At 54.1% G+C, this 24726-nt stretch overlaps 1 protein-coding gene across 2 annotated transcripts; it reads right to left on the minus strand.

The window, feature by feature from the left end:
• Window positions 1-941: 941 nt before the first annotated feature.
• On the minus strand, window positions 942-24334 carry Bmp1 (bone morphogenetic protein 1). 2 transcript variants are annotated; one of them, XM_078030911.1, is made up of 9 exons: window positions 23938-24331; window positions 16133-16246; window positions 13952-14116; window positions 13667-13784; window positions 13202-13380; window positions 12558-12663; window positions 11260-11384; window positions 10577-10692; window positions 942-1163 (listed from the first exon to the last, which is right to left on the minus strand). In XM_078030911.1, exons 1-9 carry the CDS (start codon window positions 24098-24100, stop codon window positions 957-959), a joined length of 1293 nt encoding a protein of 430 aa, XP_077887037.1. In that variant the 5' UTR covers window positions 24101-24331; the 3' UTR covers window positions 942-956. The 2 variants fall into 2 exon arrangements, 1 of the variants encoding a protein (XP_077887037.1); XR_013430230.1 differs by having other exon boundaries at window positions 1057-1163; window positions 10577-10780; window positions 23938-24334.
• Window positions 24335-24726: the final 392 nt, after the last annotated feature.

The following is a 24726-nucleotide window of genomic DNA, read 5'->3' on the forward strand; positions in this document are numbered from 1 at the left end:
ACAGAGGGTGCTGACCTAGGAATGTCAGTTATGAGAAAGAAATTGCAATCTTGGAGACCTAACATAGCTACGGAGGAAGTGTTGTAATGACAGCTGCTTTGTGTGACTAATGAGAACTATTCAAACACCAACGCTGGGGAAAAACAGAGAGAGCTAACAAGGCTGCGGTAGAGCTGGGGTCGTGGCTCAGTGGTACAGCACTTGCCTCGCAAGTGTGAGGCACTGAGTTCAATCCTCAGCACTGTATATAAATAAATAAAATTAAAAATAGAGGTATTAGCTGGGCTTGGTGGTGAATGCCTGTAATCTCAAAAAAGAAAAAAAAAAGACTGCATGGAGCTGCTTCTGGCACAGGTGCTAAGGCTGAGAGGCAGCCCTACTCAGGATAACGTCCAGACAGGAGAAGGAATGTCACACAGCTCCTTAGACTTGATGCAGATGTCCTCTAGGAACAAGGGACTTGCTTTGCCCTAATTCTATGACCATTAAAGCAACTTCAGTGATCCTGTGGTTTTGACCTACTTAGTCTCCCTGACTTCCTTGCCCTGCACTCGCTCCCAGGGACAACGTGTCCTGTGCAAACAAGGTCAGGCCGCTGTGCCAGGTGTGATGCCCTCTGAAGTGAATTCAAAGCCTTCCCAGTGGGTTTATAATGAGTTGCTACTGAGCAGGGCTGTATCACGGGGCCTTGCAGACACAGAAAGAAGGGCCTCTGAAATTGCCCCAAAAAGGGAGAGAGCCTGGAGCTTTGGGGATGCACAGAACAGCCTATCTGGCTCTCTCTGTCAACTCTGATGTCCCCCATCAATACAGTGACAGCTGCCCTCTGAGGGAGACCCTGAAGCCTGCACTGAGGAGAGAGATCTGGACCAGGGGTGGGCCTTGCCCGAAGTCACAATGCTCGGCAGCTAATCTGGACTATCTATGCCAGGACTCCTGGGTCCTGCACCAGGGTGTCACCCCTGCGAATCGAGGGGACTAGAGGAGGATGAAGACAGCAGGGTGTGAGCAGTTCTGGGGGAACCGCTGGCTGAGGAGGCTGCCGTGCCCTGTGCTTTACCTCGGAGGGGCGCCTTCCTCCAGAAGCCGTCGCGGACCTCCACGTAGTCGTACCAGCACAGGCGGCTGCGGTACAGGTCCATGGAGGTGAAGTTCAGGATGATCTAGGAGAAGCAGGGGAGGAAGCGTTACACCGCTCCCCATCGGCTCTGGCCTCCCAGGCCTGCTGCATGACCACTGCCCGCCTCAAATCACAGGGGTCACTAAGGAAGAGTTAACCGCCTGCCATTTATGGTCAGTATTCTTCCCAGACAGCCCGTGTCGGTCTCCACTGAAAACGCATGCCCTTTGTCCCCATTACCAAATGCTTCTATGAGACTAGGAGTTCTCTTGCACTGCGCCCCCAGGTCGGGGTCTAGATAGCTAACTCGGCTCTCCTTAAGGTCAGGATCAACTGCATCATCTTTAAGACAGAATGGGCTGGGAGCAGCGGTGCGTGCCTGTAATCCCAGTGGCTCCTGAGGCTGAGGTAGGAGGATTGAGAGTCCAAAGCCAGCCTCAGCAACTCAGCAAACACTAAGCAACTCAGAAAGACCCTGTCTCTAAATAAAATACAAAAAAAGGGCTGGGATGTGGCTCAGTGGTCAAGAGCCCCTGTATTCGATCAGGACAGGCCCAGGGTGGTATGAGGGCAGAAGGGTGTCTGAGATGGGAATGAAGGGCCAGAGGGGAGAGGCAGGAGAGATGGCTGACTCACCAGTCAGCACATGTTTACCGGGCACTAATTCTGGGTGTGTTAACTGCTGCAGGGAATACTAGATCTGAATCCTCCCCTTGGATATATCCCGGCCCTTGGGAGCTTAGGATAGAAAGGGACCAGATAGACCTAAGAGGATCCAGCTCCCTGAGATTTGGGCCTCAGCCCTGCATTCCTTGCATTCCTTGCTTAAACCACCTAACCTCCCTGGGCCTCATCCAGTTGGTGTGCAAAACAGGGATAAGAGTGCTATGGCACTCCCTGGGACAGGCACTGACCTAAGTTTCCCCGTTGCAGCCTCTTAGCTCATAGATGCTCAGTGAGCACTGGAGAGCAGTTAGCCCTTGTCCCAGGAGGGAAACCACTTCCTTGGTAGCATCCAGAGTGAGCCCCGAGCAGGGACTCAGGGCATTCCTTAGGACCTACAAGGCCTGTGCAGTGGACACTTGAGGGCCGGAGGGGCCCTTCTATTCTGTGTTAGTGAGCTTCCCTGATAAAGGGGACAGGAGGCCTCCCCTCCGCCTTATTAGGAAGTTAAGATGCAGACAGTGAGTCAGACGTGGCGGTGCAGGCTTGTAATCCCAGCGGCTCAGGAGGCTGAGGCAGGAGGATTATGAGTTCAAAGCCAGCCTCAGCAACTTAGAGAGGACCTAAGCAATTCAAGGAGACCCTGTCTCTAAATAAAGTAATAAAAAGGCCTGGGGATGTGGCTCAGTGGTTAAGTACTCCTGGGTTCAATCCCTGGTATCCATCTCCCCCCAAAAAAGATGCCTACAGGGGAGGCCAGGAGGAAAATGACTTCCAGGCAGGTGCTGGCACTTGCTGTATCAGGGTCAACACTGCGCCCTGTCAAGGAAGAGCTTCTGGCCCCTGGGCACTTTCCCACGGCCTTGTCACATGCTGGGTGGTTTTAACACCCACCTTAATGATCCTTCCACCTCCATCTCTCAGTTCCCTGAAGTCCTCTCCACCCTCTCTTTATCCCTCCTGGGCCATATCCCAGAGGCCTTGCCCCAGGGCCCAGCACCATCATTAAGCGCTGATCCCACCCAGCCCTCCTCCCCATCCACTCCCCCAACTCTCCTACCTGCCACCTAGGGACCCTGCACCCACTGGCCGGGCACTTTCCCTGTTCGCAACGCCACCAGTCCCTTCTCTCCTCGCCGACCTTAGTTCTTAGTCTCTCCTTTTTCTTTTCTTTCTTAAGTTACTACTTTTTCCTGTATCAGTTTACATACATCCACATTTGGCAGGCCTGTTATGAATTCTGGTTCCCTGAGCTAGGCCTGGGTGAGGTCATATTTTAGAAAGGGAACTAAACATCACTCCTGATGGTCATGAGCCTCACGGGTCGTCCTCAGTGTTGTCCTGAGTCCCAGCATTTTCAAACACTGAATCTGCAAGTCCTTTCTAGCCCTTCTATGGAGCCAGACAGCACCTCACGAGGCAACCTGTGATCTCTTTAGAAAATGACCAAACGTGACCACAGAGGAGGCAGCAGAGGGCTGGCACTGCAGTCCTCCAACCCAAGCCTGGTCCAGCCTGTTGGTACCTCCTTACATTCAGCCTCACCCCTGTTCCTCCTCCTCCTCACCGTACTCACTGAAGACCCCAGCCTGGTTCCCTCGGCCTGCTGCCTCCTCAGTCTTGTACCCTGAAGGCCTCATGTAGCTGGAGAGACACGCAGCCAGGCCAGCTGGGATGCCAGCCCACCAGCTGCGGCCAGGTACACTCCCACACCCTGCCTCTCTTCTCCCTTTTTTTTTTGGTACTGGGGACTGAACCCAGGGATGCTCTACCACTGAGCCACATCCCCAGCCCTTTCTATTTTGAGACGGGTCTGGCCAAGTGGCCCACACTGGCCTGGACGTTGTGACCTTCCTGCCTCAGCCTCTAAGCAGTTAGAATGATAGGTGCCCGGCTTCTCCTCTTCGTTCTGGGGAGGAATCACCAGCCTCAGTATCATCTTTTTTTTCTGAAATAAAGTCCTTATTCAGTACCTTGCCTTCAACAGCATCAATCAGAGCAGAGCTTTCATGATGTAAACCTGAACACTTCTCCCCCATTTGAAATCCTTTAATGCACATAACCCAGAGTTGAATCCAAAGGACCATTTATCTCCCGTTATGTCTCTGACCCCACCTCCCTCCACTCTTCTCCTTGCATTCTTAGTTGACTTCACCCACCCTCAAATACACCACAGCTACCTCAGGACCTTTGCATTGGCTTCCTGGAAGTGCTTCCCAGCTGCCTGTTACATGCTTTTTCACTTCCTGCAGGTTTCTACCCCAACCCATCAGAGAACGAAGCCTTCCCTGACCACACACATCAGTCGGCCTTCCCCACCCCCTTCCTCCTCCTGCTGATTCCCTCCCGCACAGTGACTTACTTATCTGCTTTTGTCTGAGTCTCCTTTGTGTTTACTAAAGCAGAAGGCCAGGACTTCATCTGTTTAACTACGGACTTCAATAAATATTCCTCAGATGGAATTTTGCTTTGAAGAACCTACTCTACATAAGGACGTGCCTAAACGTAAAAAGATGGAAGTATAAAGGTATTTACTGAAGTATTCTTAGTAATGATGGAAACTTGAAAAAGAAACCAAGCATCCATCCGTTGAGGCCTGCAGGCAGGCGACTGAAAAATTAACTGAAGGGAAATGAAGACGGTGGATGTCAGGGTTTCATGAGAATGAATGGGCTAGTCCCCGAGAGCAGACTCGGAACCAGGACGTGAGTGACAGTTAATCGCCAGACAAGGTGCAGAAGACGGGGTATGTGTGTGTGTGTGTGTGTGTGTGTGTGTGTGTGTGTGTGTGTGTGTGTGTGGTGGGGTATGGGTGTGGGTACACAGACACATATACACCTAGGAGGGTCTGTGAGGACACACCAGTGCTCCCCATGCTTTGTCACCCCCGAGGAGTGAGATTCAGAGGAGGATCAAGGGGAGAATATTTACTGTTTTACATATGTATTTCTAGACTGCTCAAGACTTCACAGCATGCATGTGTTATTTTTGCATCTAACGAATGACAAAAATATCTAAAAGAGATGCTGGATGGAAAAAGGATTGAGGAGGTCGCTGAGTGAGGGCCCCCCGGCTCCCAAACGGACGCCCTTTGCCACTCCTGCCGGGGCCCCTCAGGACCTGCCGCCGGGGGCCTGGGAACTGAACGTGTGCACATTTCCCGGCAGGTCTGGCTCCCGAGAGCTGTCAATATGCGTGAACTTTGCTACTCGAGCTGAGTTTGCTGAAGGTATTTTGATATCTGAAGTGGTTCAGAGGAGAACCCTAGAGGCAGAGCGAGACACGTGGGTGCTGGGGAAGAGGACAGGGGTCCCTCATTGGACACCTAGGAATCCAGAAAAGATGGCAGCAGCTGGCCCGGAGGGTTCCCCACTGTGTGCCCGGCACAGCTGTGAGCGTCTGTTTTTCCCTCCTTCTCAAAAGCAGGCCTGGCCCCGTCCAGGGAGGATGAGAACTGAAGAAACCACGCCTGGCCACAGAGCCCAGAGGGCCCGCCCAAGGCCTCCCAAGGCACAGAGGAGCCCCAGGTCACCCTCTCGGGAGGAGAGACCTGCACGGGTGGTCAGCAGCATCCTCCGGGGAGGCCCGGCGACAGCTATATTGAGACCAGAGGTGTCTAATTAAGAGTTGTACCGACTTCTGTCATGCGGAAACAGCTGTGCCCTGGTGGCAGGGGAACGTCCCTTTGCCAAAGAAAACCTGGCCAGCTCCACCACTTCCTGCCTGGTGACTGTGGGCCTGTGGGTCGGCGTCCTAGAGCCTCAGCATGTTTGTGTAAAGGATGGAGGTGGTCACGCGGGCTCCCTGGGGAGCTGGGGGACCAAGTGATACGGGTACCGGGGCTCCCAGGGCACCCATGACTGCGAAGGTCTCCTCACCCCTGCTGGGTGCCCGGGAAGGACGGACAGAAGGCCTCGCTGCTCAGCACAGGCCCTGTGCTGGTAGCCATGTCAACCCTCGGCCACTGGCGGGCTTCAACGTGGCCTCGCCATGCAACCTCAGGCAGGCCCCTGAACTCCCGGCACTCGCCTTCCTTCTTTTGAGAGGGTTATGATTACAGAACCCGCCTCGCAGGACTTAGGGGAATTAGATTCATATGAAAGTTTCCAGCAGGGTCTGGCACAGTTATGTAGCCAATCGGCGTGAGCTCCACTATTAGAGTTGAGTTGGCTTAAGATCTACTGTTATTTCAACCGGGTCCGTTGAGAACCCTGGACAGAGAGACAGGCAAGCAGCACCTAGGGCAGCTGCCTAGGACTTCCTCGTTCAACACGCAGGGATACAGAAAAGACACTCACATCCGCTGAATTCTCACCATGGGCCACTGACTACTCTAAGCGCTTGAGGTAGACTCATTTGTTGAATCCTCATTTGTTGAATCCTCATTTGAACCCTGTGACGGGGATACCTGCAGGAGGCTCACTGTAGAGGTGGGGAAACAGAGGCACAGGGAGGTTGAGCAACCTCTCCAAGATCACACAGCCAGGAAATCAAACCCAGACACTCTGGTTCTTAAACTTCTACCCTGCAACCATTTCCCATGTGGCCTCCCGGGGTCTGCTGGTCAAGTCTGCTCAGCAACTGTGCTGAGAACCAGCGTCCACTTTCCCTTAGTCCTCAGAGCCCCATGCCCTCCAGCACCCGAAAAGTAAAGGCTTTGCTGAAGAGGGAGGCGTGGCTGCTGCCTGGCTGGGCAATGGGAAAGGAGGAGGAATTTGGGTTGGACCCTGAAGAACAGGAGGGACTTCAGAAGGCAGGCGGGGGATGCTGCCAGCTCCAAAAGACATTTGCAGTTCTTATCTTCTTGGCTTCCCTGCTGACCATGAGATCCTTAAAACACTCTCCTCCACTCTCCTCCTCTGCTTTGTTGCCTGGGAACCGCTGTGGGCCTTGGCTCAGCTGCTAATGGTTTGTGCGCAGAGACTTGGGGGATCCTAAAAGAAGGCTCTTTCCCGTGTCTGGCATACTCGTGACGTGCAGAATTGTATAAGATCCACCTGTCATTCAAACTCTGGCAATAAGCTCAACACTGGGCAGCAAATGAAAAACAACCTCCCAGCAGCCAAAATAGATGTCAAAGTCCACCCACTAGAGCAGGTGGCTCTCCTGAAAGTTCACTGATGAAAGACCAGACTTTGGATTCAGGTAGTGCAGAACTAAGTGCCAGCGGCACCACTGCTACCTGAGTAAACCTGGGCAGGTTCCCCAAGTGCTATGAGCCCCAATTCCCTCATCTACCCAGGAGCCATGACAGCACCCAGCTCTTAAAATTGTGGGGAATAGCGAGGTGGTGTGTGTAAGACATCTAGGACTTTGCCTGGCACGTCATTGTTAAAATAACAAAGACGGGGCATAGCCAGTTTAAAACAGTGCAATTAAAAAAAAATATATGTATATATATATATATATATATATATATATATATATTGTTTTTTAGTTGTAGATGCACACAATATCTCTTATTTACTTATTTTCATATGGTACTGAGGATCGAACCCAGTGCCTCACACATGAGAGGCAAATGCTCTACCACTGAGCTACAGCTACAGCCCTAAAACAGTGCAGTTTTTAAGTGGGATGCAAAAGGAGAAGGATAACAGCAAAGGAAAGAAAAAAAAAGTGGCCATTATTATTCTAGCCCACCAGGCTTCAATGTCAAGGTCCCCATGGTGCTAGCCTGGGTTCACTCACAGCCAGACTGCTTTCTATTCGATGCATTTCTACTTCAAAGCATTGATCAACATGGAATTTTTATCCTGAGCTCACTTCCCCTGGTGTTCCACACAGGCTTTTGAGAACTAGTGAGGGTCTTCTGGGAATTACGGAGGGAATGGACCAGCAGCACAGACAGGCTCCCAGGGCAGGGCCAGGTGTCCACTAGAGAGCTGGGGCACATGCATCCAGGGACAACAGGGAAGGAAGCTGATCCTGGCCAAGCCGCCTCACCCTGCTGACTGAGCCAAACTCCTGAGCAGAACAGAAAGCAATCCCCTACCTGACTCCATGCTTCTTGGGGCCTGGACTGTCTCTGACATCTGAACGTCTTTGGTGTCTGGCCCAGTGCCAGACTACCAGGCACACGTTAGCTGAAGAGCACCAAAGGAATCACTGAAATACCACAGGGTTTAGAGCAACATACCATACGGGGTCTCAGGTTCATGTGTCATCATCCAGGTTCTGTGTGATCTTGGGCCAGCTACTAAATCTTCCAAATCCATTTTCTCATACACAAAACAGGGACAACTAGGTCTCTAACACTGCTGTATTAATTAAAAGTCAACACATGTAAACAATTTAACACATGCTGGCATGATGAAGTATGCCTGGAATGCTAGCAATTCGGAAGGCTGAGGCAGGAGGATCACAAGTTTGAGGCCAACCTCAGCAAATTAGCAAGCCCCTAAGCAACTTAGCGAGACCCTGTCTTAAAAATAATAATAATAAAAAGAGCTGGGGATGTAGCTCAGTGGTAAAACACTCCTGAGTTTAATCTCCAGTAGGGGAAAAAAAAAAAGACCTGAATATATGCTCAATAATTGTTTGTTGTTTTTGTTATTATTATGATTTGCAGGTGATATTTCCAAAGGCTGGAGTGGTGAAGACCCTTGGCAGGGGGAAGAAGGAAGCCAGGTTCAGTCAGTTGGAAATAGCAGAAAGGATTGCAATTTTAAGTGAGATTTGGAATGAGAAGAACATTCCCTTTTGAGGAAAGATGGTCAAATGCCAACGCAGAGAGAAGAGAAAATTACTCAGTTCTCAATAAAAGTATGTCCCACGTGAGAAGGATCTTCAGATTGTAAAAACTAAACCTCAGCATCATTCACAGAGGAAGGAGAAACTGCTCAATAATGCAGCAGAACAAGAGTCAGTGACCACCTCTCTCACTGCATTTGTCCCCAGGCTCACAAATGACATCAGAAGACACTCAAATAACTTGCAGATGTGATCAGCGTGTGTAATCTGGAGAACTCGGAGCAGGAGCTTTCCCCATCTTCAAGTGGGGTGTGTGTGCGTTGGGAGTGTCGGGAGGGGGTTAGGAGTGGATTCCGGGAATTATAAACCACTGAGCTGAATGTCAGTCCCCAACGAAACAGATGCTCTGTGACCATTTAGAAAAGAAGAACTTGACGGCGGGGCCCAGCAAGCGCATCTCTCTCCCTTTTCAAAGGGGTTTTACCAACTGGCAGAGCAGGGGCTGTCAGCTGCTAAGACAGTCCACTTAGGTACTTATTAACCACTTCCTGTGCCAGGGACAGAGAGATGACAGAGGGGAGGTCTCAGGAGACACGTCCCCGTCAACAGGTAATGATGTTAAGTCATTACATTGTCACAAGTCATTGCAAGTGAATGGATCCATGTCAGTTTGAGGTAGATCTGGGACCTGCTTTGGTTTGTGTCCTGTTGGACATTTTGATCAGAGAGCAGGAGGAGGACACGAAGACCTGCTTGTCAAAGGAGCCAAGGCACAGGTAAGAGGCACAGCCACCTGCTGGGTGGTGGGACTCCACACTGCAGACAAGGGGAGTAAATCTTGTGGCTCACTCTTGGGAGCATTTAGATTCTGAAGGACACGGTGGGTCCAGGAGTGCTGAGAAATCCAGACTCCATGTGACAAGTCCATGCATGGGTGAGGAGGCAGGAGAGTGGCCTCCCAGATTGGGAGGGCTGACTGGGAAACAGGAAGACGAGTTACAATGAACTGCTCTGGAGGGAAGGACTGGGAGACTTCAGGATCATGGTTCCCCTCTTCATTAAGAGCTGGCTAGAGAATGGATAGAATATTCTTATTCTGAGATGTAGTGAGCCCCTCATCACCTCAGGAATTCAAACCAGGCTAGTGGACCCTGCAGAGGACGCTGCACTGGTCTCTGGGGCCCCTTGGCCACTCGGTGTCCACCTTGCTTGCCTGTGTAAGCCGCAGGAAGGGCAGACTCCCTGCAGGAGGATGGCTGAGGCAGCCACAGTCTACCCCAGCCAGCCCCACAAAGGAAGCAACTGTGAGAACCAGGCTCACCCCCAAGTAAGAGGGACAGAGGCCGAGCATCCTCTTTGGATCAGGAATGATACACAGGTGACAGGCAGAGGAGAAAGAGAGAGAGCGAGGCAGGGTCACAAAGTCAGGTCCCTGGGGCCAAGACTGTCGGGTCTCAGTACCAGGGAGCATCCTGTGGGAGGCCTTTGCCTGGGCCCTTAACTCTTCCCGAACCACAGCTCATCAGAACTGCAAGGGCCCTCAGGAGCCCCTGGCCCAAGCCCAGACAGGCAGATGAGAGCCTCCTCAGGGGCAGATGAGAGCCCCCGACCAGGGCTAAACAGTTCATCCAAGGCCACCCAGTCTATCAAGGCCATCCAGTCTATCAAGGCCAAGGCTGAGATGGAACCCAGTCCCGCCAAGGGTTCAAATCCCACCTCACTCCTTGTCAACTGGGCGGCCTGGGGCAAGTTTACTTAACCTCCCTGCACCTCACTGCCTGTCTGTGAAATGAAGACACAGGGGTGGCTGAAAGAATGGCAAGGGACTAGGTGACAAGCACCTAGGAAAGCACTCAGGAAGAGATGGGCAGTCCAGCGGCCCTGCACGGCAGATGCTCACAGCAAGGCCATCTGGAAAGGGGTGCCCACTAGGTCCCTGAGGGGGGGAGGAGGGCTGCCAATGGGCAGAAGCCCCTCCTCACTGTCGTGCCCCATGGGACTTGTGGTCACCGGCGTCCACACTGACCCCCACGTGGGAGAAGTCCCTGGGCTGAGGCTCCTCAGAGGAAATGCTCTCCCACTCCCAGGGTCCTGGGTTACCTTCTCCCCGGGCGTGACTGAGATGCGCCAGACGCAGTGCATGTGGGCCGAGTAGCCGTTGGGGTACTCAGGGGAAGAGAAGTTGCCTGTGCTGTCTTGTAGGGTCTCTCCACAGGCTGTCAAGGAAAGGAAATGACTGCACAGCGGGCTGCAGGCGCCGAGTTCCCCTGCCTTCTGGCTCACCCCCCCCTGAGCCCCGGCATCCTTTGGGGGAGAGAGGAAGGGCTGACGAGGGGGGCTGGTCCTGTCCCTTTAAAATCCACCCTCCTCCTCGCATGGGCACACACCGTCCTACCTCCCAGGCCCACTGCTGCCAGGGTAACGGGATGCCCTGTCGTCAAGGCAACATGGGCTCCAGAGTTAAGGTCAAGCTCCTGTGGTGGGCCTCGGTTCCTCCTCGCTCCCCTGGAGTGGCTTGTTCTCCCCCTTTTCTACTCCTGCTGTCTACCCCTCCCTCTCCCTGGCCCCCAGTCCTGAGCCCCTGACCCTCCCCTCCTCTGCCAGCCCCAGGAGGTGGCTCAGCTTCCCATACCACCTGATCCAGTTCCGCTCCTTGAGTGAGACCTGGCCCAACCTCCACATGCCTCTCCCAACACCCTCCTCTAACACTTACAGCTGCCACCTTCTTGGTGGCCCCAGGCCCTGCCCCCCACCCACCTGGCCTGTCCCTTCCCTGCTCTGACCTGGGCACTTGTAGAGCTTGCGGGCCTGGGCGATGTCCCCCTTGCTGAGCCGGGTCCTTTGGCCAATGGGAGGCTTCACCCCATTCACCTCGTACTTGGGAACGATGGTGTCCAGGAAGATACCCCTGGGAGGAAATGGAGAGTGTGAGTGCGAATCCACTGGAAGGCAGGTGAGGAAGGAGAGGTGGCTCGCCAGTGTGCCCCCACGGGTCACGACCCTGCCAGAGCCCAGACATTCCTCGGCAGGGTCAGGGACGGGTGGAGATGTCTCACCCTGTCATTAAGCTGCCCACTGACCAGCAGCCACCCTGCCCCGTGGCAGCCATACCACAGGAACTGGTATGCTTTGGGAGGTCAGAGACCCAGTCCAATGATGCCCTGGGGACCCTCCAGGTGCCCCAGCCTCAGAAGAGCTGCAGGCCCTAATCCATCCTGTGGGCATCTCTGCAGCCCCACCCAGCTCCTGCCTGGTGGCCCCTCAGGCTGATTCAGCCCCTGGGAACTTCCCCTGATTCACTACCAGGGCCAACTCTTCACCCTGATGACAGGGCGTTGTCTGAAAGCACCTGGAGCGAGGCCAAAGGGCAAGGGCAGGTTCCACCGTGGCCAGCCCAGACCACAGGACAGTCCCACCAACTCCCAATCCACCAGTGTCCCTGTCCTCCAGTTCCCGGTAGCTGAACCCCGGGTGTTTCCGTGTGGGAGGAGCAGAAGGAAGGAGGAGCAGGCGGCCGGCCTCCCCAGGGCCCCTGACTCACACCCGGCTGGGCAGATCGCAGCAGGGGGTGGGGATGCAGAGGGTCTGTGGGTGTGGAGGGCAGAGTGACCTCACTACTCCTCCCTGGCCTCCGTTCCCTCAGGTCTGGAGGCAGGAAAAGTGTGTCTAGAAGGAGCTCTGAGAAGAGGGGGGAGGGGCCAACCCCTGGACAGGGATGGGGATGAGGAAAGAGCCAGGCTTGGGAAAGGCCAGTCCGGGAAGGCCATGAGGAGGGAGGGGTCACTTCCCACGCTCAGTGAGGGGCGGCTCTGGCTGTGTCTTCTGGGAACCAGGGCAGGGTAAGGAGGGTGTCTTGTGAGCTGGAGGTGGGGGCTGGTCCAGGGCGGAAGCCAGGTGTGCTCAGTGACAGGCAAAGAGCCTGGGCTGGGCCATCGCCCAGTGGCTGCAGGCACCCAGAGCACTCCCTTGCCCTTGAGGCCTGCAGCAGAGGGTGGGCCAGTGCAAAGCAGGAGGTGAAAAGGAAATGGCTTCCAGAAGGCAGGGCTGGGCGGCTCCACAGGAGGTCCAGCCCAACTCTCACCTGGAGAAGGTATTCCGGGCGTAGTGCATGATACTGTCAAAATCATAAGTCTCCCCCAGAGACTCCACTTCCTGGATCTCCATCTTCAGGAAGTTATACTCCTGCCCTGCGAAGACCAGGAAAAGGGGGTCGGGGAGGCAGGAGCCTGCGTCCTCCCTGTACCGGCTGAAGGCCCCCTACCTGAGGGCCTGGGGAGTGGCCAAGGGAAGCCTGGGGGTGGGAGACTCTGCAGAAGAGTCCTATCCAGAGAGAAGCCAGTGAATGGAGGGACCTACTGGAAGTGGGCCCAGGGAACTATGGGAAGGGACCAGTGGATTAGAGAATGTCTGGTGGACAGAGCCGGTAGGCGGGAGGGGACAGGAGAGGGAGGCTGAGGAAAACAGGGAAGAAAACCCTAGAAGACAGAACTGGCAGAGGGCAGGAGACGTGGAAAAGTGAAGGAGAAGGCCTGCAGGAGCATCCAGGCCTGGGCTGCTGCTACCCCCACTCCACCTCCCAGGCCAGCTGAACCTGCGCCAGGGCAGCTGCTACCAGCCTTGAGCAGATGCCTGGGGGGAGGTACTGACCCAGGCCGTGGGCAGCAGGTGCAGCTTCCACCCACAAGGGGACCCAGAGGTGGGGCTGGGGCAGGAGGTGCTTCCTACCTGGCTGGATGTTCTCTCGCACAATGGAGACATGGCGGTCCCGGTCGGGCCTTGTGTGCTCGTGCCAGAAGCCGATGACGTGGCCTAGCTCATGGACCACAATGCCGAACTTGTCACAGTTCTTGCCGATGGAGATGGCCTGGGGGCCCCCACCACGGCGACCCACGTAGGAGCAGCACCTGGAGGGCGGGGCCAGCTCAGGGGGGCGGTCCCGAGCTGGGGGAGTGCATCCACTCAGGGGCCGGGCCAGGCTGCCAGGTTGGCAGGGGAGTGGAAGGGTGGAGGGGTCCCTGAGCACCCAGTGCCCAGGCTGTGTGCCAGGGTCACAACAACAGGGAGATGCCCCATGGTGGGAGGGGACTGGCGCATCAGGGCAGTGCCCAGTTGAGGGCAGTAGCAGAGCCCAGGGCAGAACCTGGGGGAGGGTCATGGCCAAGAGTGCAGTGCCCGTGGGTCCCTGCTCACCCGCAGGGTCGATAGGTGAACACAATATAGCTGTCCTCATCGGTGCGCTCCAAGAAGGTGACACAGGTGTGCTTCTCCCAGTGCCTCATGGCCTGCCGGAAGACCGCTCTCTGGCTGCCTGCCGGGAGGAAGGAAGCCAGGCTATCACAGTGCCCAGGTGGCCCACTTCCACGCGCTGCTAGAGCGTACCAGCCATTCTGAGAGCACACTGCCACAGTCAAGGCCAAAGTAGCAAGGCCAGGGCCGGGTGCAGGCTGTGCCTGGGCCCCACAGCAGCCCACTCACCAGTGAAGTTTCCCCCGATGACAAAGGGGATGACCCCATCAGGCCACACACGTTCTGGTCTGGAGGTTGCTGCCCGCCGGCTCCGGGGCCTGCCTCTCCATCTCCCCTGGGATTCCCTCTGAGGCTGCCCACTGGCTCCCTGGCAGCCAGGGGCAGAAGAGTTTCCTGGAATTAAAAGAGGAAAGGCTTTGGCAGCAGGTGGGTGGAGGGCAGAGGGAGGAGACAAAGCCCAGCAGGGCCCCCTTAGTTGTGGATTCTGTATCTGTGAATTTGCCTACCTGCTAAAATTCATTTGTAACCCCCAAATCAACTCTCAGGCTTTCACAGTCACTTGTGGCCAAGCACAGAGCAGGGTAAAAGTTCTTATCCAGCGTGTGCATTCCCTGCTGAGGCTGACCAGGGTGACGCTGCTTTGCTTCAGCTCCCCTACTATAAACAAGTGTCCTTTTTAAGGTTTATTGAGTGCCATGTTTCTTTGCATTTTGGTGCATCTTGTAGATGATTTTGCTGTTTAAAATGGTTCTCAAGTGTCATATAAAGTGCTATCTCATGTCCCCAAGGGCAAGAAGGCTGGGAAGTGTTCTACAGAGAAATGCATGTGTTAGATAAATTTGTTCAGGCCTGAGTCAGTGCTGTTGGCTGTGAGTTCATGAATCAACTATGTATTAAATAAGGTGTCTTTAAATGAAATACACATAAGACAAGGTCATGTGGTGACCAGTTTAAAAAAATGTGACCAGAAGCTGGCAGAGCCCACGTTTCCCCTGGAGCAATGATTCAGTATTCGCTAATTCAGTGTTTTCAGTGACTACACAGAATACAAAGTTCTACAATTACGGTGAAGTTATGCTATAACTATTCATAACTATCATCAATGGCAAGAATGGCTATGATTGCAAAGGAGATCAGTAATGTATTCATTTCCTAGGAACTCTAAGGACCTAGGGGATCTGAGATTTGGGAAATGTCCCTTCTCATCTAACAAAACCTGGCATTCATGGAGCATATGAAACTTCATGTTTTCTCTAAGTTTCTCAGGGTCACATTTTCATGTGACATCACAGCATTATGGGATGGGGGCAAGTGCCATTACCTACATCTGACATATGAGGAAACTGAAGCCAAAGCTTTGCCCAAAGTCACCTCATGAGTTGGCTTTGTGTGGCTTTCCCCTGCACCATTCTTACCAGTCTCCGCTAAAGTTATATAAGCCTCCCTTGTCACCAGGCCACCAGGTCACTCTCTGATGCCAGTTGCCCTCTGGGTTAGTTGACCCTTACTCCCAGGTTGCCCACACTAAGATCCTCGCTCCTGCTGGACAGGATGATTGCTGGGCAGACCCCTGGTAGGCATTTCCACCCTTGGGCTGTCGGGACCTGCCCCAGGCCACCTGCAGCACAGCAGTGACAAGCCGCTGCCCCTCCATAGATCAGTAAGAAGGCTGAGAAGAGCCAACTCAGCCCTGGTCCTCAGTCCTCCGTTGTCCCTCTCCACATACAAGTGCCACAGGAGTTGGTAGGTGCTTGGGTCACCAGGGAGGAGAGACCATCCCTGACCTTGAGGATTGTAGGTCCATCTGGGGAGATGAGACGTGGAAGCAATTCCCATGTGGCATGGAGAGATACTAACAACCCAGGTACCGAGCAGGAAGGGCACAGAACGCGGAGGCGCACCATCACGTCCAGGAGACAGTTGGAAAAGTCATGAATGAAACTCCTGAGAAGGGCCCCAGAGGATGCTGGGCAGTGGGACCAGCAGGCCCAGGGGATTACTGTGTTGGGCACAGCGGCTCAGATTTGGAGAGAGAAGGATGGGTTCTAGACTCAGCTCTGCCACCAACAAGCTATGTGATCTTGGGCAAGTTTGCTTTACTCTCTGAGTTTAAACCAGGAGTTGTCCTGACAGACACCTCTGAAGATAGTTGGGGAAGTCAAGTTAGACAACACCCCTGAAAGTACTTTGTAAGCTGTAAGCAGGAAGCTGGGGGCTCTTAGGTCCTGGGTATGGCCACACTTCCTACTCCTCCTGCGGAAGGATAAAGATATTCCAAAGGAAGACAAGCCCATGCGCTGGGATCAAGTTCATGGCCTCTGAGCCGGAAGGCTCTGGCTGGGAACAGGGGGATCCCTTGTTTCCCCAAGTCTGGAACCCATTTCTGGGACACAGAGGGCTGGCCTGTACCTGCTGTTTTGATGGACGACCTACAGGCCATGCGTGGCCTGAAATCCGCAGTCCGCTGCACCTGGAAGGCCCTCAAGTCCTCCTCGTCCAGGGCAATGTCCCCAAGAAAGGCAACTAAAGAAAAAAAGAAGAGGTCAAGGGCTGAGTTAGTTCTCTTACCTGGGACTGGGTGCAGCATGTGATAGCCCTGAACTGTGGGCACACCCGCCCAGTCCCCACAGCAACTCCGACCCTCAAATGCCACTGGAGGAGAAAAACAAGGGCAGTGACAGATCAGCTTCTAGAATCTCTTGTGAGATCATGCTCAGTTTTAGCTAAAAGACCAGCAACAGCAGGGCAGGAGATACACACCATGGTTGTACAAGGCAGAAGGACCACAGAGCCCAGGGATTTGGAGAACAGCCTGAGCAACAGGGCAAGCCCTATCTCCAAAAAGAAAAAGGGCTGGGAGTGTAAGTCAGTGGCTCTGTGCCCGCCTGGCATGCACGATGCCCCAGCACCACAAAAAATAAAACAATAAAATAAAATCCTGGCAAAGGGGATACCAACCCCTACCAGGCTGTGATCTCCACAAGGACACAGTGTGTCATTTATTCCTTCATTCTTCAGTCAACACTCAGCACCTGGGTCAGGCACTAGCCAACGATTAGCAAGACAGAGCAGTAGCCCGCCTCTATAACCCACAAGTGACTAGATACTGACTTAGAGAATTGCAGATGGTTTGGAGTACAGTGCTCTGGAGAAAATACACTGGAGCAAGATGGTAACGTCTATACTATGGTCTGCATAAATGCACCCCCAGAGGTCCCTGTGCTAAAGGCTGTTGGTACCCAAGGAGGTGCTAAAGGGAGGTGCTTTGGGCCTTTAGGGGTGGGCCCTTAAGGGAGGCCATTAGGTCATTAGGGGTGTGCCTTTACAGGGGACTATGGGCTGTCCCTTCCTTCTCTCCTTGCCTCCTAACTAATGAGGTGAGCAGTTTTGCTCTGCCACATTCTTCTGCCATGATGTGCTGCTGTCTCATCAGAGGCCCAAAACAATGTCCTCCACCGTCTTATACTAGAAACACCAGAACCAAGAACCAAATGAACCTATTTTCTAAGTCAATTATCTGGACTATTTTGTTATAGTATCAGAAAGCTGACTAACAGAGTCTGTTTGTATGCTCATAACTTTGGCACTGTGCCAAGCATGTGGTGTTCACACAGCAGATGCCGGAGTCATGGGCTGAGCTGCCTGTGTTCTTCTTCTTCTTTTTTTTTTAGTTATACATGGGCACAATATCTTTATTTTGTTTATTTATTTTTACGTGATGCTGAGGATCGAACCCAGGTCTCATACATGGGAGGCGAGTACTCTACCGCTGAGCCACAACCCTAGCGCCCCTGCCTGTGTTCTTTTTTGAGAAGTCTAGAGCAAGAGGAAGCAGAAGCCATAGAACTGACCACTTTGAAGGAGCCCAGCTGTGAGCTTCACAAGGGCTGGGCTAAAGCCAGGGGTGCAAGTTGGAGGTGCAACAAGAGCAGCTTCCCTGTGGCCCCGCCCATGGTGACATCTGCTTCTCATCCCGGCGGAGCACTGCACAGGCCAGGCGGTCAGCATTACACAAATTGTTTTAACCTTGAGGCCTTACACACAGGTCTCTCCTCCCCAGCTGGCCCCACTGGGTGGACACATATACAGTTACTTCATCACACAGAGAATCAGACACATGTGGTTAGTGTTCCAATGAACATATGGTGACATTCACACCCTTGCTGTCAAATTCAGAGCCATCAAGGTCAGACACATAGGTCCCTGCACGCGCAAGTGGTGCCCAGCACGGGGCCTTTGGGTGGAAAGCACTCAGCGATGCTTTTTTTGAATGAATGAAGCACCACGCCAGTATTCTGACCTGCAGATACATGCCAAAGACACACACTCCCTGAGACACAGATCAACAGAATGTGGGACTGACTTTAGCAGTCACCTAGCCAATCATCCATTTTACAGGGAAGGAAACTGAGGCCCAGAAGGGAGCAGATTTAACTGAGACCTTGCTGCTGGTTGCCAGAAAGGCTGGATCCTGTAATAAGGCTCCCCATCCCCAGTCCGGGGATTGCTGCACTCAAGTTCATTACCTCCCTAGAACCCAAACTGTAAGTACACATCCACAAAAATAGCCACTCCCTAGAAACACACATCCACAAAAAAATACGGACTCACAGATAGTCCTAAAAAACACACAGGCGCAAGCTCCAACACACACAAACCAGCAGCGTGCTCTGAACTCACTAAGCCAGTAATAGTAGCTGTAATGACTCCTTATGTAAATGTCTGTTGAAACTACGATGTGCTTTCACATTAATGAGTTCATTTAATCCCGGCCCACCCACAACACGCCCAGTAAGCCACACTCCATCGCGGGCTTTTGCCTAGGAGTGTCCCATTACAAACACTTTGGAGAGATAAACTTGTGGCCAGATGCCAGCCCACCTCCCTTGCTGCAGAGATCCAAACACTGGGTCTGAGAAGGCACCTGCCTATAACTGGTCCAGATCTCTTCCAGCCCCTGAGAAAGTTTCTGTCACCCAACAGCCTTCCTCTGTGGCTTTGGCTTAGCAACAGAAGATGCTTCTAAGCTGACATGCAAGAGTGGCCTCAATAAAGATTTGGGGCAGATGGTATGATCCAGGGAGGTGGCAGCACATTCATACATGCCAGCATCACCCAAGTGTGCATGTACCACATGAACACCCCTACATTTTTGCATGATTTGCACCTTTGCACACACACTGCACGTCCAGGCTTCCACATCCATACCCAGGGGCATTACCACACACAGTCATCCTCCGGGGATTCATCCAGGATCCCACAGATACTTGAACCTGCGGATGCTCAAGTCTCTTATATACAATGCTGTAGTATCTGCACAGAACCTACCCACAGTCTCCTGTGTACTTAAGATCATCTCTGGATGACTTGTAATATGTAACAATGTAAATACCATGTAAGTAGTTGTCATACTGTATTATTTAAGGAATAATAACAAGAAAAATGTCTGTACATGCTCAATACAGACAACATTTTTTTTCCCAAATATTTTTGATCCATGGTTGTCTGAACCCATGGATGTGGAGCTATGATACAGAGGGCAACTGGACTCATGTGGTTGGACTCTCAGATTGACTTTACATTGTCATTAAAGAGCAAGGTCTTTGGAGTCAGACAGACCTGTCTTTGACTCCCAGTTCACTACTCCTAGCCAATGTCATTGTAAGTTCTGCTAAACCTCAATAATCTCTATAAAAGAAGGGACTAATGATAGAATCCTGCATGCAGAAACCAAGCCATGCAAATGAGGCTCCTAGAACAGAGTCTAGAGCACAGTTAGCATCTACTAACTGGTCAATGCCACCTCAATGCCAATCCCAGAAGCTCAAGGTCAGCTTTACACCTTCCCTGGGCATACTGGTCCCTAACACTTGCACCCTAATTAAGAGAAACCCAAGGACAGAAGCCACAGAACCTTGCTGGCATATGGGTCCAGGACCGTGTAGACCTGGGGTAGGGCAAGTAGAAGGCGGAACAGGGCCCAGCTGTGGTGCTCAGCAGGGAGCAGGCGCCCTGTGGTGGGAATGTCATGGCTGAAGAATGCGTGGGAACCCAGTCGGAGTGGGGGTAGGGGCGAGGTGGCCGGGAGAGCCTTATGGCCAAGAGCCAGGCCTGAGGGCCTACCCATTTGGGATCCCAACCTGGGGAGCTAGGGAATCTGGAGGCCAGAAAGTCCAGGATGCCCCTCCTGACCAAAAGGAAGCCCAGGGGTCAGGGTCAGGATATTGTTTTCAAACAGGATCAAAAGTTTTTGTTTTGTTTTCTGGCTGTAAACCAGACAGGAGCACTTGTAGCTCTCGATAGCCAGGCTGGGAACAGAAAAAGGGACAGAGCAACATCCATATGCCTGGATTGGGGGAGGAACTTTGTCCCCAAGGTGAGCTCTGGATTCCGAATCCGCTCACCCAGGGCACAGCAAGGCCATCTCTTCTGTGGGGCCAGGAGAGAAACCTGGCTGGTGTGATGGAGACCCAAAGCCATAGATGGAGGACAGGACAGGCTTCTAGGTGGGGGAGGACACACTGAGGGGACCCCCAAATATGCAAATGAACTTTATCACCTGTCTACTTGCCAACAGGAGCACATTTACACTTGTGCTTACTCAGGAATCAAACACACACAGGTGAACAGACCCGCTTTAAACCAAGGACACAAACAAATGTGCACAATCAGCCACTTCCCTGTGCAAGTTCTAACTGCAGGTGTGTACTCCGTTCACAGGCCACACTCTCCAAAGGAGAAGGGTGCCCTAGAAATGCATGGGGTGCACACATGCGTGAGAGAGGGAGATTAGCTGAGCCCTCTCAGTATAGATATCCTTCCTTAGGAGGTCCACAGTGGCCTGGGGAGTGGCCATTCCATCCCTCCCCTGTCACCCTCCCCCAATACTTTCTCCCTCAATCTCTGGAGTCTGAATCCTGAGGAATGCCTTCTTCCTGAGGAATCTCACTAGTCCCCTCCATCCAGAGCCCAGGGAATAGTCTTCCTCTTCCCTTGGGGCACTTAAAAGAGAGGGTGACTCAGAAAGTAGAGGCTTAGGTGGGTGGGTGACTCAGTGTGTCTGGAAGGCGGGATGTGGTCTTCTGACAGAAGAGACTGTGCTCACAACCTACATCCCACCCCCAAGACACCCTAAAGTCCACAGCTGGGCCACAAGGCCACGAGGGCAAGGGTGGTGGTGAGCGCTGGGGGAGCTGCTGCCCACTGCACCTCCCCCAGACCTCCAAGCTGCCAGCTGAGGTCAGGGTGGAAGCAAGGGCCTCCCTGGCTCAGGGTCAGGTCCCATGGACTTCTCTGCTTGTGGGATGAACTATGCCCCAATTTCTGCCTCCAACTCCTCTCCCAGATCCCTGAGGGTCACTGGCAATGTTGGGAATTGTAGAGAAGGACCCCTTTGATGTTTAGCGTCCTGATATACAAGAGATCAGGGCTGCCTCGAATCTCCCTGGGCAAGGGTTAGAGAGCGGGCTTGAGGAAACTGCTCTGAGCACACCAACAGACCAGCCTAGTTTCTTGTCCACTGTACGATGCTGCACAGAAGGTCCAGGAACTTCTCCAGGGTATCAAGGGCCTTAATTTTGCCCTTACTGCAATAGTAACCATAACTCAAACAGCAACTGTCAGAGGTGACTTCAAATGAAACTTCAAATGACAGAGCCTGGTTATCCTCAGAGCAATCTAAGAGATCACAGGTAGGCTGTGGGAGTCAAAGGGGCATGAATTTCATGGCTGGTCCTCAGTGCAAGTGAGGCAGACGAAGGAGGAGGAGAGAGCTGGGGAGGGTGGAGCAAAAAGAGGTAAGCAGGGCCACCAGCCACATTCAAAGGAAGTAGAGGCCAGTGCCTGCCAGTCGCCTCCGCATCTTGGAGCCTGGATGCAAAAGGGCCAAGAAGCCAGGCCAGGCAGGAGGAGACAGCACAGAGAGGGCAGCCGGGGGACCCACAGCTCGAGGGTGGCAGGCCAGGCTCGACAGAGGTGTGTGTGTTTCCAGGAACTAGAATCCAATTTCCTCCAGGGGTGGGCCATGGGACTTGAGCATCAGTCACACCCAAGAGGGAGGCCTGATCTGACCTTGAAGCTTGGCCCTGTCAGGCTCTAGGGCCCTCTCGGCCACCCCCAAGCCTGGCCCAGCTCCCCACCAGCCTCAATTCACCCTGGTGGAGAACTTTCTCCAGAGCCCTTGTTTGAAGTTCCAACTTAGTCAGCCCCACCCTAGCATGAAATCTGAGACTGAGGATACAGCCCTCAGCCTCTTGCTGTTCCCAAAATCACTCCCATTTCCAACATCAGCAAGGCTTCCTACCCATTCTTTGAGGCCTCCCCTCCCCCACCCTTGCCCCAGCTTCTCCATGAAGGCTCCACAGACCTTCCCAGGCCCCTCCAATCACCTTGCAGTCCCCATCATCAGGGCTACAGAGGGAGCAAGGGGCCTCCTATCCTCCAGTATGGCACTTCACATACCTTGGGTGGTGCTATTGGTTATGTCTGTGAACTCTTGGCCCCTGCTGGACTGTAAGACCCTTGAAGGCAGGGGCCTAACTGGTACGTCTCTGTACCTCCCACAACATCCGGCCTGGGACATGTTAGGCATCAGGAATGTAGCATTGAATGGGGAAGGGACAAAAGGCTGGTGTCAAGGAGACATTACTTTTTCTAAAAACCAAGATCATTCCCCCTAAAAAATATATTTATTTTAAAATGAAGTGGGAGTCAGAGGCACAAAACACAGGGGATTAGGAAGCCAACATTTTAGTGCTTACTATGTGGTAAGTGATAATACGTTCTCAGATTTAGTCTTTTCCAGCAGCTCTATGGAGAGATATATTAACGGTCCCATTTTACAGGTGAGAAACCAAAGGTCAGAGATGATGGTCACCTTTCCCAAGAAGGAGAGCTAATGAGTCCATGATTGAAAACTAGCTCTGCTTGCCTCCTGAGCCCATGACCTATCCACTCTGCCTCCTCTTCACTCCATGCACCTAGCAAGAAAGATGATAGCTCACATCCCAGCTTGCCCACAGCCAGCAGATATGGAGAAAGAAGGTCTCCCATTCCACCCTAAGTGAGGAGAGAGAGGGCAAGGAGTGTGCCTGACCAGGATTCCAGGGCCAGGGCTAGAGTGGCCTGCCCCCACCCATCCCCTTGTTTACAGTTCGAGGAACCATGACCCTGGCCCTGGCTATTTAGAGACAGGCCGAAGACAGAGGCAGGAAATCGAGGAAAAATTCTGATATCTCATCCCCTGAGCATTCCAGGCAGCCTATTCAGGGTCATCCCATCAGGCCAATGGCCTGAGTGCCCGGCCATCTGGTCACTCCAGGGGCAGGACTCTTCTGGTCCCAGAAGTAGTAAAGGGGTTACAGAGGGTCCTCATGGACAATGCACATTCTTTCTCTCTCTCGGCCCTGACCTCACCTAATTGGCCTCTGCTGTATGTAGGGTAAGAAGGCTGATGCAGAATATCTGAGTTCTCTTTGTGTGTCCTCTTTTCCACCCCATCTTGGCCTTGGCAGGGCCCTCTTGGCACACAGGGACACAGGTATGTCCCCTCCTTCTCTGACTTTGACAGCTGTCTCCTGAGTCCCAGAAAGCTGTTGCTGCTGGCTAGGACCAAAGGCTAGGAGAAAGGTCCCACAGAATCCCTGGAAAACTTTACTCTTCCCCTTGGAATGGGGTGGCGGTTGGGAGACCTATTCCTTGGAGCTGCAGGCCTCCAGGCACCAACCTAGACAGATGTGCAGCCTCAGGGCGGGGGACACGGACAGACAGGCTGGCAAACACCAGTGTTCCGCAGAGCTGGAGGGATGGGGGAGAAGGGAAAAGAACGCGCGCGCACACACACACACACACACACACACACACACACACACACACACACACAGAGTTTGACCAGAAAAGTTTCCTGCAGAAGGAAACCTCCCTGCCCGCGGGATTCTCTCGGACCCAGGGAGATTTCCCCAGGAATCCTCTGAGAGGGCAAGAGGCAGCAGCAGCGCCGTCCACCAACAGCAGCAAAACTTCAGTCCTAAAAGTCCCCCAAACTTCCCCCTCCCTCTTTCCCTCGTTCTTTTGTTCCCCACTGCATTGCCAACCAGGCAGCTCCCGGCTTCCCACACTGGACTGTCCTCCCCCAACCCCAAACCCTACCCGGCCCGGCCTGCCCGCACCCGGCTCCGCGCACCCCGGCTGGCCGCGGGGGGCTGGGGGGCGCTTACCCGCCTTGCAGGGGTCTTTGTAGTTGAGAGGCTCCGGGGCGTCCTCCTCTCCCAGGTCGTAGGTGTAGTCGGCCAAGTCCAGCGGCCGGCCGGGGCGCAGGAGCAGCAGCAGCAGCAGCAGCCGGAGCAGCAGCGGCAGCGGCGGGCGGGCCACACCGGGCATGCTGGCGGGCGGTGGCGGCGGGTCGCACCCGGACGCGGGAGCGGCGGCGGGGAACCGAGCTCTGGCGGCGAGGAGGAGGCGCTCCCGGCGGCTGGCCGCCCGCTCGCTCCCGCTCCCCCCGCGCTGCCTACCTCTTCCCTTCCCGCTTCCTGTCTCCCGCCCCCCGCTCGCAGCGGCTCGCGCTCGCCCTGCTCCGCGGCTCCCTCGCCCTTCCCTGCGCTCGCTCCTTTCTCTCTCGCCCGCCCCCCGCCCCCCCGCCCTAGGGAAATGAGCTCGCTGGAGGGCGGGTTTTCGCCCGAGCTCGGCCCCCCTCGGGCCGGGACAGTGCTCGGCCCGGCCGGGAAGCGCGCCAGCCCGGGCGGGGAGGGCAGGGAGCCGCGCCGCCCGCCCGGGAGGGGCGCGGGCCCGGGGCCGGGGCCGGGGAGGGGGCTCCGGCGCCCGGGGTGCCCGGCTGGCCGCCGCTCCCGCCAGGGGCCCCCTAGCGGCGACTTGCCCCGCGGCCGGCGGCCCGAGCCCCTCCCGGCGGCGGGACACGCTGTCAGGACTCTCCGCCACCTCAGCCTCTGTCCCTCCGTCTGCGATCGTGGTCGGGCCGGCATCCCTCGTCTCTCCCTCCCTCCGACCCT

Source organism: Ictidomys tridecemlineatus, chromosome 14, assembly GCF_052094955.1.
Source record: "Ictidomys tridecemlineatus isolate mIctTri1 chromosome 14, mIctTri1.hap1, whole genome shotgun sequence".
Taxonomy (NCBI): domain Eukaryota; kingdom Metazoa; phylum Chordata; class Mammalia; order Rodentia; family Sciuridae; genus Ictidomys; species Ictidomys tridecemlineatus.